General features: G+C 45.3%; 1 protein-coding gene across 2 annotated transcripts in view; it reads right to left on the bottom strand.

Annotated features, from left to right (window-relative positions):
- Positions 1-14,186, bottom strand: part of UNC5C (unc-5 netrin receptor C) — a 354,206-nt gene that overhangs the window by 6,848 nt on the left and 333,172 nt on the right. For both annotated transcript variants that reach the window (XM_036026269.1, XM_028507742.2), the window contains 3 exons: positions 8,911-9,060; positions 6,793-6,957; positions 655-833 (listed from right to left, as the gene is read on the bottom strand). In XM_036026269.1, coding sequence (XP_035882162.1) covers positions 655-833; positions 6,793-6,957; positions 8,911-9,060 — 494 coding nt within the window. The remainder of the gene's footprint in view (positions 1-654; positions 834-6,792; positions 6,958-8,910; positions 9,061-14,186) is intronic.

Below are 14,186 nucleotides of genomic sequence, written 5' to 3'. Positions count from 1 at the left end.
GAGAGAGAAACTGTGGTTTATAGGGAAGCTTCCTAAAAAACTAAGCCAGGCTTCATTAGATCAGACCCAGACAGGAGATGTAATGTTTAACTTTGTTAACCTCAACTCTGAGGAAGATAATTTAAGAGACAAGATGTGTATGGGTTATATCTTAAGCAGGAAATCAAGAGACTTATGTTTTCTTTCCGGCTCAGGATCTGATCATCTTTGACAGGTCACGCTATGTCTTTGGTTTGGTAGTGATGGCGACATTTTACAAAGATGAGGTTTCTGAGGTCTCTTTATAATTGAATGTCAATGCTGTGTTTTGCATATTAGTGACTCATGCACTCTATGTCCTGCACACCAGGAGATGGGGAACGACAATTACTTCAGTGAGTGGATATGCTACGGAGGAGGATTTAGCCCATCATCTTTGCAGAGTGGATCACAAGACTTGATACTACTTGTAAATGCTACATAAGCCCAGAATGTCTCTCAACAACATGTTTGCAAAACCACAGTGCCAGATACAAAGAATAAGCTTAATACATGTTGGCAGAAAGTGAATAGATGTATGGATGAAAAAATAAATGCTACTGTATGTCTAACCATTATCAGCCTAGACCCCTGTATGTCTACCGGAAACAGACCCTGTAGCCTGGCCGTGCTCACCTGTCCAGGTTTAGCTTATGGGCCAGCATCCTCCAGTCATGACCTCTGGTCTGTGGGGCGTCTAGGCTGCTACAGAGCTTCTGCCGGATCGGGGGAGGGATGCTGAAAGCACTGGGTCCTGTCATGGTGGTGATGGTGCTCGCTGGGTCCAGCAGCGGCAGATCGATGCCTGTGGGTTCCTGCAGTTCAGGCGCAGGGAGGACAAAGCATTAAGCATTATTTCTGAAGACAAAAGCAATCCCTAGTGAGCCAATCACCATAATGCCTTGCTGTGAGCGATAAGAAGAGGATGGGTGCTATTATTCTTCCCAGTAAGAATGGCTTCTTCCTGGCTGCAAGTTGTGATTAGCTATCTGCAACCTGGCTGAGAGGAAAAGGTACATTTTGAGCTGAACTTTGCATAGCCTTGGGTATATGGGTGAATAGATTTGAGATTAGGAAGCCAAAAGTTCAGAACCTCAAGTAACTGTCTAACCCTGAGGGGAATGCCCTAGGCAAATGCCCACGTAAATTCTTGCTCTAACCTCTGCAGAAGATGGTTCTGCTTTTGTTGAATGAAATGGAACACAGCTCTCCTCTAAATGATACCAAATTAAGACTAATTTTTTGAAGAAAATGGTGAACACAGTCTATTGCCTTAGGGCAAGCTGCTAATGGCATCCTCCAATTGCTATACACCCTTATTTTTTAATCTAATTTTAGTAGAGAAAACCATAAATTGGCTCTTAAAATAGCTTCAGCTCATAAAACAGCACAAATGCAAAATCTGAATTTCATCTGTAGGAGAAATTCTAATCATTTTCTGATCTTCTGCTGGTTGCAAAAGCAAAAGCAAATGTTGCCAGGGAACTATTAAAGCAATAACAGACAATCTCCTTAATCTGCTTTAAATGTCACCTCTTTCTTTCTCTGTAAAAGCAGGTAACTCCTTAGTGTACATAATTAGTTGCTAGAGGATAAACTAACCACACACGGTTTCAGCCATCAGGGAGTCCCCGGAGTCTTGCAGAACGTTCTGCTCAGGAGGCAGTGCCACCACGGCCCAGAACCCCTAAACCCTGCTGCTTCTCTACAGTGGGGGCCACTGCCATCTGCATTCCAGTGTTGACTGACAGCATGTCCTGTGTTCCGGGATCAGCAGCTGATGCCACTCCTAGGTGTGTGTGATCCCACTGCACAGGTCTGCCCACACGTTAGCACTAACCAAGTTTTTTGCAGTAATATATGCAGTGGTGTTCGCTGCCATCATGGTATTTAGTCTCAAAACCCAAAGCTTGGCAAATCGAGACTCCCAGGATTCCTTTGTGTTAACTCCAGCAGCACATGCCAGGATTTAAAAGACTGGTAAAAAACACAGAAGCAAAAAACGGGAGCTGGAGTTCCCGAGTGAAGACACGACCCACAGATCTTTCCTGGTCCTGGGCACAAACCTTCTCCCAAGGGACCTCGAGGAGAGAGGGCTCCTGTCCTCAAGGGCATGGGGCCTGCAACAAAGGCGGCAGAAGGGTTATCTGAGAGTGCTTGTTGGTGTTTATCACTGGATTTATGTTGGGGATGTCTGAACCCAACACTTCTATTGGGCATGAAATGATGTATGTCTGGGTTGGGGAGGTGGAGGCCAAGAAAAATCACAGGGTATTTCCACAACAGTGCCGTCAGCCATACGGAGGTCCTACTTGCTTTTAGTGTGGGCAGTGACGCTGGGGTCCAGAAGGAAATCCACCATGTCCCTCAGCTGAGGTTAAATTCACACAGGGAGGGGGCTGGTTTGTATAGTACTGTCCCCAGAGACTCTTCTTGCTGTTGGTTACAGTAACTTCCTGTTATTTATCTGCGATCCATCCTTGTCTGCCACAATGATCTCCCTAAAGTACCAAACTGGTGTTTCTCTCCCCTACCCCATCATTAAGAAGCACTAAATGCCCCTCCTACCCCAATGGAGCCCCAGCTTTTAATCAGGCAGTGAGGGGTGTCTGCACCATCTGCCCATCAGCTGGGGTGAGGTCCCAGAGGCCAATGCCTGTGAAGTGCAGAGCCAGGCCTGATGTGGAGGAGGGGCCGCATGCCCACAGGCCCCAATGACTGACCACCTGACCCTGATCTTTCTCAGGTTGCGTCAACACGACCCAAACTCTCCTCAGGCAGGATTACTCATTGTCCCTAGCATCTCTTTTAAGAATCTGCCTCTAATAGTCCTTCTGACCTTTCCTTTAATCTCTGCCAGGCAAACCCCTCACAGTCTGGACCAAAAGCATGTTCCCTGAGCAAACATGCTCACCAGCCTGGAGACCTACAACCCTTCTCACAGCTCTTCTGCAGCCCTTGAACCCTGCCCTATGCATGGTGCTCGTATTTCGATGTTGCTTCCTCTGATTGCTCAAATTTTGGAGATGGGAGAATTCCAGTCGTCCTAAGAACTGTGATTCGGACCACAGTGGCCTGCACATGGGAGCTACACAGTTCATATTTGCTGAAATGAAAGAAAATATTTTTCCTAGTACAGAAAGGGTCTGAAACCAGTTTCTGACAAGCCTACGGCCATAGAGTTGGGAGTGGAGCTTCCTTCCAACTAAATGTGGCTAAGACTGTGGCTCCTCTCACTGAGAAGGGTGGGTGTGGCTTTCAGGAAGGCCTGCTCACTCTCCCTCTGGTGTTCTTCTTCCAATTGAACAGAGAACCATCAGCATGTCAGGTGGGCCTTCCAGCCCTGAGTCTCAGCCTGGACTGCGTTTACTTCTGTGTGGCTGAAACAAGCTCAGTAGGGCAGTATGTCTGTCTCTTGTATCAGATGTCTGACAGTATTAGCCTTGGAAGTGAAAGAAAAATAGGCCTCTACATTTGCACTGAAATTTCAGTTGCTATTAGTTTTTCCTTCACTTCCAGGTAAAAGTAGAGCTTCCTCTCACAGAATACTTATTACAATAATCATTTATGATATTGGTGCCATCTGTCTTTGATGTTGTGAGCCCCTTAAGCACATGATTTTTCTCCATGATCCAGCGCCTGCCAGGGGTGATGGCAGACACTCTCGGCACTCAGTCCACAGCAGATGCAACTTCCCACCCCCGTATTCTACTCCTCCTAAAGTCATTGAGAAAACCTAGGCTTTCCCAATGGTCATTTTGGACAGAGTGTAGAAAACAGAACAGGTCAATAGGTGGCATGGGTATAGCAGCGTGATGTTATTTGGTACACTGTTAATATTATTCCTTTTGTACACAAAAGTGTTGTGTATCCATAGTTAACAGGGGTTATAAGGTCTTTGTCTATAGCGAAAACCAAAGGTATGAAGAGACTGTAAGTTTCTCTTCTCTACACTATTTTTTCTCTTGCTGGTGATGAGTAGCTTCTCTGTTATTACTCCTCCACCCACCTAAAAAAACATTTTATTACATTTACATTTTGACATTTATCATGTCCATCCTTTTCAGACATTTTCATTCTTACACTTCATCTCTGTGAGACTGAAGGCTTTGGTTGTAGTTGAGAAATCTCTGTTCTGGTGAAGCACTTGGGGAGGAGCAATTGGCCAGCTCTTGACATCACCACGGTCTATGTCAAGCACAGCCTAATCTCCCTGGGGGGCATCGGGGCCTCCCCTACGCAGAGGGTCCAAGGGCCACGCTGCTTTATAAATGACTGCTGGTGAGAGCCTTGAGCGGTGGGTGGTTGGGGGCGGGGGAGCTGCACATTCCCCGCAAGTCAGCTCATTCTGGGAGACAGGACCTCGCCACTGCAACCCCAGTCCACCTGCCAGATCGCCGGGTGACTGAGGAAGGGGCCCTGCGAGAAGGGCTCCAACGACAGACAGAGCCTTTTCTCTGCTCGGTTATGGTTTGTCAGTCACAGTGTACCCCTCCTCGGAGTTTTTGATGAGGATCTGGGTCTCAGGGCTCCCCACAGCTAACTAACTGTTCAGAACCCAGCCCCACTGGTGCCCCTCGGTGGGCTGCCTGCACCGCATTCAAATGCTAACAACCACGGTGGGACTCAGTGACCCAGAAGTAAAAGCAGCAGAGTGCCCCTTAATCCCCAAAGTCATCTGACTCCGGGTGCTTCTGCCCCCTCTCTGTTAACACAGAGGGGCAAAGGCCTCTGACAGGACGCAAGGCTGGCCTCCCTGAGCTTACTGTGGCCAGGTTGCAAAAAGAAATTATCCTTTCTCAGTGTTGGCACCATAAAGAATGTCCTTAAATTGTGATCACACTATGCAAAACTGTCTCTTCCTGCAGAGGTGGGGGTGGGGGGAGTGAGGGGGTGGAGGACCGAACAGGAAAGAGCCCCCAACAGCTCCCTTTCATTCGCTGCTGCATCTGATCCACCTTTTCATCACACAGCAAACGTTCCCGCTGAACAGAAAGCAAGCATCAAAGGAGCAGACCTCCTCGCCCCCTCCAAAATTCCAAAGCCTTTGTTGTCACTGGAGCTGGGTGGTTATTGAACTTTGCAGACCTGCTGGGCCAGGAAAGTGAAAACACCCTCCCGAGCCAGCAGGGGTGGTGCTGTGAGCCTGGGAGATAGGGCCTGAGCCTAGGGAAGGCCTGGCGGTTGCCATGGCACCCTGACTCCGAGATCATTCCTTATGAATGTCACTGAGGTCTGTGACTAAAGTTGTTTATGAGTCAAAAGTCTCATGAAACTACAGGAGGAAATGATGACCACACCCGGGCAGGCTGTGGGAAAGAGGGATGGAGCGTCTTGCTGGCTGACATGCTTCTCCCCTCGGTTTGCTAAGGAAGGCAGTCTTTAAATACGACATGTGGAGCGAGACATGCTGAACATTCTGACGTTTCATTCGCCACTGTGCGTGAGACAGCGAGGGAGAAGCCTTCTTTTAAATCACATGCTGTCCTGCTGCAGTGGTAAAATAAGGCAACCCTGTGCACCGTGGCTCAGCAAAGGGCATGGAGCTGAGCCCTGGGAGGCCCTAGATGATGCTGCCTTCTGACCCCTGTGCTTATCCTGGTCTTTTGTTTCTCCGGCAGGAAGGGTTTCCACTCTCCAAACTGCAGCCGTGGAGCCAAGGTAACTGACAAGTTCGTGTGCACCCCCTCTTTCATACAGAGAGGTTATAAATAGCAGTGCTGATTGTTATTTCTGTAATGGGAACATATAAGAGCACCCAGCTGTACTGAGTGAAGATCACAGCAGAGAAAGGCAAAGCGATGGAAACTAGGGGAAATGCACAGATTTTACTTCTATTTCTGGAACATTTCTCCCACCAGGGGGAAAAGGGCATCTTTAAAAAAAATTATTAACTTTTTGGAGGTATAATTGACGTATAACATTATATGAGTTTCCGGTGGTGTACAACATGACAACCCCATAGTGTGTGGATGGTGAAAACGGTCACCACAGTAAGTCTTGTTAACATCCATCCTCAGTTATAGTTACTTCTTGTGATGAGGACTTTTACAGTCTGCTGTCTTACCAACTTCAGCTGTGCAATACCTCATGGTTAACTCCAGGGGCCACGCTGTACCCCACACCCTGGGACTTACCACTGCATAACTGGGCATTTGTAACTCTGACCCCTCCCCCATGTGCCCAGCCACTCAGCCCTGTCTCTAGTGTATCTTCTTATGTTTGGAGAACGATGTATACGAGACAAAGAGGACCGAGAGATGTCTCCTTTCAACAAGGACAAAAAGAAAGAGAAGGAAAAGGGAGGTGTAGGGGCAGAGGCCAGTTTCCCTTCCTGCACCCCAGGGGACAGCCCCTGATTAGACCAAGGGAGGCCAGTTCCCTGAGGACGGAAGGGGACAGGGAGGGGGCGTGGAGGGGGCAGAAGGTAGCACAACAGGGGATGCTCTGGGGAAGGTCATTCCACATGTACAGGACTTCCATTAAAACTCACACTTGGAATTCATGCCTGTTGTAAAAAGTTAGAGCATGATCCTTAAATTCATGTCATGAAAAGTAAAAGCCTTGACTTTCAAAAATAATTCCTTATTATATTCTTTTATGTACCTAGCCCCGGTGTTCATTAAAATATTGTTCCATTAAAAAATAGGACCTAAAGGAAGTTATTCAGGATTTCCTATATGGCCTGTATCGAGACACCCTTATACTCCACACTGTCTCTCCTCCCCGAGGTCGTTCAGTGTCCTGATTTCTGAGATGCTCAGAGCTTCTTACCTCTGAGACGGTGCAGTTGAGCTGGAAGATCTGCCCTTCTCCTTCCACCTGTCGCACGCAGAGTTTGCAGACCAGCTCCACCGTGTTCAGGCTGAATCTTTCCAGAGTGAATGTGCAGTGGAGGTGCCTCTGAGACCCACTCCAGATGTGGTAAAAAGGAATCTCCTGAAGGACAGAGAAGGGTTAACCACAGATGAGTGACTAACACTAACGTGACTGTCAGACCCTGGGCTATAAGTACTCTTCTCAGTATTACACAGATCACCTCATTTAATTCTCAGAACAGGCCTACCGGTAAATACATCCCAAACTCCTTTCCAGATGAAAACGCTGAGGCCCAGAGAAGTTAAATAAGTGAGCCAAAACCCCACAGCTAGTTGAGGTTTGAACCCAGGGAGTCAGTCTCCTGAGTATATATACCTTAGCAATCAGTCACTTGTCTCTTATTTACCAAAAGAGAGAGAGAGAAAGAGAGAGAGAGAGAGAGAGAGAGAGAGAGAGAGAGAGAGAGAGAGAGAGAGAGAGAGAGAGAGAGAGAGAGAGGGAAGCTATTGTAAATGGTTTAAATAAAACCTACACACTCCAGTCATTGCTCATTAAAAGGAATCCCTGCTGTGGTTTTCTGGAGGAGAGCAAAGCAGCGCTAAGGGATAATGGGCCGGTCCAGTCCCTTTCATGCCTGTATCCTCTCTCTGCACGGGGCGGGGGAGGCTCGGTGGTCTGCTGCAGGGAAGTCTTTGCCCTGAAAAGCACCAAGCCTCTAACAGACATACATTTTCAAAACTCCAGACCACATGACAGAGACCACCCTAAAATCTTTTTTCAATAAAGGAAAGAAAAGGTCGATAAAGAAAAAATGGATGAACACCATGGTTAAGAGCACAGAATTAAGTACAAATGAGAACACTTTCCCCTCACCTACTTGGTGGTTTGTGGCATGTTCCGTAACCTTCCCTCGCCTTATCTGAGAAAGTGTAAGGAAAAGAGTACCTGAGTCCTACCTGGCCAGGGTCAGGTGAGATAAACCAAAGTGTCTGAGTGTCTGGTGCAGGGTAGAATTCAGCCAGGCTTGGTTTGAACCAATAGCAGGTTATCATTATTAGAAAAGCAGTATTTTTCCATTATGATTACACAAAGGAAATTGTTCATAAAAGAGGAAGATTTGTGGACTTTTATGACAGTCGCAAAATAGGGAGAAGAAGAAAGCAAAGGAAGAGATTTCGTGAGAAAGTTAAAATCAGATCTCTCAATCAAGTGTTGGCTGATCAAGAGGAGTGTGGTGTGCACCCCCACTGAAACTCGAGACTGTCACCGGATCAGCCAGTCGGCCTCCCACGGCGTGGGTGTGAGGACTAGGCCCTGACAGTATGGAGGGAGTTGGAAAGTCTCCTCTTCACCCCTTCTAGTACATCCATCGATTTATACCAGGAAACCGCAACCAGTCCAGCTGCAGTGCTGGGGCATGGGACTGGGCTTGCTGGCGTGCAGACTGAGCTTCACAGTTTATCCAAGTGTGTGTCCCTCTCCTAGGCCTGGGAATGAGGCTAGCGGCCCCATTGCACGGTCCCTGAGAACTCAGCTGGCTGGTGGAGGAGAAGGTGGAACCCCCGGAGAGTCCCTATGCTTTGGGACAGGAACATACAATGGGACTTGGGAAGCAATGTGCTAAGATTTAATAAAACGCTGACCAGGTTTTATTTTTGAATGCTTAATTCAGTTTCTAAACTGGGGACCCTTCTCCATTTTCAGAGTGGAGGCGCTCTCCCTTGTGTCACCTGGGATGGCAGTGCTCTTCTGTTTTTCTTGGGGATGCATTATAAGGCTTTTAAAGTCAATTGCACATAAATATTTACCCTGAAAGGTAATGATGAACTTGGAAGTCTTATTTGCCTATAAAAGAATGATTGTCCAATTATTTGAAGGAGAATTAAGAAAAAAGCATCTCTTCAAATATGTCTGGAGTATTTTTCAAAAGTATGAAATAATCCCAAATTATTTGGAGAAACAACTGCTGATGTATGTACGATTATCTTCAAGGAAGGGAATATATTGTGTCCAAGTGATTTTAGTTCTCCTTCATGTTGTCTCCAAGCCTTTGGTTCATCTTGGGAACCTTACCTGATACTTAGCCAGCAATTTGCTCTTCCAGAGGGAATGGGCGATGTCGTGAATGGACAGGCGCAGGTTGTGGGCACTGCCTTTGAAATGAAGAGCCTTCGGTTCCTCTAGGAGCTGTCCTCCCATCTGTCTCTCAAGCTGCAAAACTTCCTGCAATGACACGCCCAAAGCCGAAAGCAAATTACTGAATTGTATCACTTCCACCAGCTCTCACATCAGATGAGTGTTTCCCACTGTGCCTGCCCCCAACCGTGCTAACTTGTGCAACACGTGGTGGCCATTTCTGCAACCTCAAAGCCCTTCCACTGAAGCCCCTGCCAGTGTGTGTGTGGCTGGATCTGCTGACCATTAACTATTCATCAGCAGACCCACTGTTGGGGCAAATTCAGTACAATCTGCAGTTCCCGACGAACAGGCAGAATATTATTCACCTACAGCAAAATAACCATAAGAACCCCAAATGGAACACACCCAGATGAAAGAAAAATAGGTAGAAATATAAGTAGATAAGTAAGATGATCTTCAGTGAACTTTTAGGGAAGGAGCCAATAACTAGAAAATAGACCTGTGTCTTTGACTTGGTAAAACCAGCTCATGAACAAAAATTTGAAATGTGCTTCGGATATTTTTTCTATCTTTTTTAGTTTCTTTAGCTACAGAAATAAAATAGTAAAATTTTGCTTAAAATTATTCATTGCAGGATTTCAAATTATTAAAAAAATTAAAGTGTGTTCATTATATGTCCTATTAGAAGAAAATACACTGATGCAGATTAGGAAGGTTTCTCAGCACCAAATATTGAACTAAACAGTTACTCATATTAAATTTAATTATTTTATTTTTTATTCATTATTTTTTAGTTCTCACCCAAAGATATGTTCACTGATTTCAGAGAAAGAATAAGTAGGGGAGGGTGTGGAGGGGGTGTGAGAGACACACACACAAAAATCAGTTGCCCCACCCCCACCCCCTATGTACCTTGACTGGGCACTGAACTTGCAACCTGGGTATATACCCTGAATAGGAATCAAACATGCAACTTTTTGGTGCACGCGACAATGGTCCAACCAACTGAGGTACCCAACCAGGGCCAGATTTAATTTTAAAAAGAATACTTTATTTCTCAAGAAATGTGGCTGATCAAAAAATTTGTTATATAACTTACACTATAAAGATGTAAAACAAAGACAAATTCTATATATACTTCCATTCCTTAATGCTCCATTAGTGTCCTAGTTAATGGGTGTTAATGAAGCATATCCAACTCCAGTTGTGATCATCCAAACAGCATCTAACCACAAGCTATCAGTGAACAAAATGTCCTGGGTCTCTTCTGCTGTCTGAACCACCCCCATGCACACTTCGCTCCCCTCACCCATACAAAGTTTTAGTCATACAAATATGTAAATGATATGTGACCTTTCTTTTCTTTAATAGGAGTTCAAGAAAATAATGGGTTTTATAAAAATATAATTCCTTCTTTGGTGAGATTTCAATGGAAAACATAGGATTCCGTGCTCAGGCCTTTTCGCACACGGGCACTGGTGCCTGCCGGGTGCCACACACAGACGGGTCGAGGTGGAGAACTGTGAGTATGTGAACCAGACTATAGTCCGGTAAGTGCAGAGCTCACCCACATCATTGATTATATGTAAACAGCTCATTTGAAGCCGCTTCTTTAGTGGTGTTCAACATCCATCATCTTTCAGTCAGGCCATTATTCTAAACCATGCACACTGCTGAAAGGTCCTATAAGGTGTAGGAAATATTAGGATAGTATGGAATGGTCTCAGACAGGGACTCCTCTAATTAGTGTCTAATGGAAGCAATAAGGCAATAGCACATGGATGGAAAGACAAGTGTGGTCCAGCTGCTTGAGAATATTGATGTTGAGATTATTCAATATTGCTGGCTGATGAGTAGCTATTACTTGTGACAGGATCCTGCCCCTAACCAGGCAGTCAGCCAGCCCCCAACTAGGCAGTTGACCACCCGGCCACATACGCTGTGTCATTATGCTCTGGCTCCGTTGTGCCTGCAGCTCAGCAGGCTCGGAGCGGCCCCTGGAGGCTGTACAGACCCATGCCACCCACCGGGGTCACACATGCTCCTCGTGGACCTCCCGCCCACAACAATTTACACTCCATTCCTGGACAAGGACCTGGCCATGTGGAAATGAAGACATGAAGACGAATAAGGAAAGGGAGGGTTAATTACAGTTTCTTCTGCTTCAGCAGGAAGGCATAATGAGCTTATGTTGATCATGTTCATGTTCAGTGTCTAGTTAGCATAATAGAGAAAGCTGATGTTCCCAGTGAACCTGGCACCTGACAAATTCTAAAGCTAAAATGATGTTTGTTTATAAGCCATTAGAAGAAAAGAAAGATAATTAGAAATCTTTGAGATTACAGTCATGCCAATCAATCAGTTCTAGCTTCTTTCCAGTATACCCTAATTACCTCATCAAGACGTCTAAAGAGCAATCGATAGTAATTATCTGATTACTATAGATCTTCATTATGTCCAAATTATCTCCCTGGGATGTCTGAAAGAAGAAGCATTGTATTCCGGGAGGTAATTGTACCCAACGATGTATAATCCACACCCTATTCCTACAATCAACATAGATTAGAGAGGATATAGGGAGCATTGTCAGTTTTCTTGGCAGGGCAGACAATTGAAAACAACCTAAATTGCATATTGGCCATGACCTTGAAGTCAAGAAACCTAATACCATGTTTCAAGCACCAAATCTGGGGTGGAGTCAGTCCTTGGCCTTGGCATTGGCCTCAAGTCATGGTAAAGAGTTCTCCCTAGCAGGGAAAGTGAGTGGGCTGGCTTGAGCCCTTTTTTGAGAGAAAGTCCCAAGTAAAGTGTCATTTTACTTTATTTTTAATTTCAGTTTTGTAGTTAATTCTTTTTTAAAAAGTTACAGTTGACGTTCAATATTATTTTATATTAGTTTTGGGTGTACAGCTTAGTGGGTACACATTGATATAATTTACGAAGTGATTCCCCCTGTAAGTCTAGTACCCACCTGGCACCACACATAATTATTACAATTATTGACTATATTCGTTATGCTATAAATAAAGTGTCATTTTAGACAATGAGACCAGAAAACACATACTTTCTGTATTCTTAAGCTGTCCATCTCCCCACCAACCAGAAATGACGCAGTGCTGCTGTGCAGAGCTGGGGGGGAGCCTGACTTTTCTCTCTGCTTCGATTAGACATCAACCGTGGTGAGAGGTGAACTGCCCAGCATGCCCACAGCATCCCTGCTCACAGCAGAGGTCTCTAAACACGTGTGACTTCATGTGTCTACTAGTCAAAAAATCAAGCAAAGACATTGAAATTGAGAACAGGCTGACAGTGGCCAGAGGGGAGAGGGGAGGGGATTAGAGGGGAGAAGGGTGAAGGGTTTGCAGGGACAATTACAAAGGACACATGGACAAAAACAAGGGGGAGTAGAAACAGGGGAGAGAGGTAGGGAGGGCTGGGGTGGTGGGGAGGGGTGAGGGGGAAAGGCAGAAAATTGTACTTGAATGACAATAAAAATGTTTAAAAAAATCAAGCATTCATTTTGTATGTTTTTCTGTAAATTATAGGCCTATATCAGTACATCAACATGTTGTTCTATTATAAAAGACAAAAGGTAAAAGCATGAGATAAGCCAAATACAGAAAACGTGTATTAGTTTATGTTCACCCCAAAGTTCCGTGGGCCTGGGGTGTGCATGCTGTATTTCAGAGGCTGCTGGTTTAGCTGGTCGACCTTGCACTGGACTCTGGGAGAAATCATTCCAGGAGTAAATGACTCAGTTCAAAGGATTCTTAGAAAACCTAAATTTATTTCTTTTCCTGAAAAGTAGCAACTAGGATCATCACACTCAGGATGTTCAACTTCAAGGAAACAACAAAGTAAAGGAGAAGACAGTAAACAAAGTGCAAATTAAAAAAATGTTGAAGTGGAAATTAAAGATATTAAAAGTAATATATAAGACAACACCTTGACAACTAAAATCCTCTGAAACCATACACGAGTCAGAGGTGACTTGCCACACATAGCGAATCCCATACATAACTTTTGTGTCAGAAGACAGAAGAAGCAAGACCACTGGTCAGGTTAATTAACCTTATTTGCTCATATTGTTATGGTTTAAGTATTATAATTTCAGATATTTTCTAGCCCATCCCACTTAAAAATACTGTAACTTGCATTTCAAAAAGCTTGATTTTTGAGGTTCTTTCTGCATGAAATCATTTTGGTTTTTATATATTGATGCAGGTAAGTAAGAGAACATGAACATAACAGGTGTGTGCCTCGATCAACAACACACAGCATCACAGTTAAATGTGTTCCTTCCCTCAGTCTTTCTGGGTGCATTCATCCAGCATCCGTGAAGCACACAGGCTCTGCCAGGAGCCCTGTCAGGCTCTGAGGCACACAGACAAGTCCCTGTCCCTGCCCCAACCCATCCCTGGACCATGGCAGGTAGACCGACATATAAACAGCATAGTGTGCTCAGCTCCAAGACAGCTTCCTTACTGCTAGGATATTTCATGCATCTTAAAAGAGATGAGGAACAAAATATATTTAAGGTCAAAAGATTTAGGAAGACTTAAGAAAAATATCATGACCTTGCAAAGAAATGCCATAATGGGAATTAGGATCATCTAGGCTCTTTGTTCTCAGAAATATAAATGCCACCTTCTCTTGCAAAGGCTGTCTCCTTCCTGGCAGCACCCGCACTTCAGGGCCTCGTTTGGCTGTGGATGCCTCTACCTACTGCTCTGATTGGCTCGCTCTGCTTCTATAGAAGGAGTCACTTTCTGAGTTTGTCAGTTCCACTTCCACCCTTCTAACTTAACCTTGAAAAGACTCTCTCAGGGGTCAGTTATCAATAGAGGTGTCGCTAGCCAATCGCTTCACAGGAACACACTGGAGAATCCCAGTCATAATGTGTAATGTCATCAGGAGCAGTCCCCTGGGTGTCAGAGCCCGGTTCCCGCGGGGGTCAGAGCAGTTCTGCGAGATGGCTGCTTCCCCAGCGCATGGCTGCCCATCACAGGCCCTGATGGAGGGCTGTATTGATTCAGGGAACCTGTGAGGGATTGCTCCAGAGGCAGGGACAAGAGATTCCACAGTAGAAACAAGCGGCTTTCACAATAACCAATTAAACGAAGACATTACCCATGCCAAGCCATTAGCCTGGCCCACTTAAGAGCCACAATAAATCCAAGCTGTTTTAAAGGCCTGGACATACAAAGGGA

Source organism: Phyllostomus discolor, chromosome 1, assembly GCF_004126475.2.
Source record: "Phyllostomus discolor isolate MPI-MPIP mPhyDis1 chromosome 1, mPhyDis1.pri.v3, whole genome shotgun sequence".
Taxonomy (NCBI): Eukaryota; Metazoa; Chordata; class Mammalia; order Chiroptera; family Phyllostomidae; genus Phyllostomus; species Phyllostomus discolor.
Note: the sequence above shows the minus strand (reverse complement) of the source record. Positions and strands in the feature narration are given on the sequence as shown.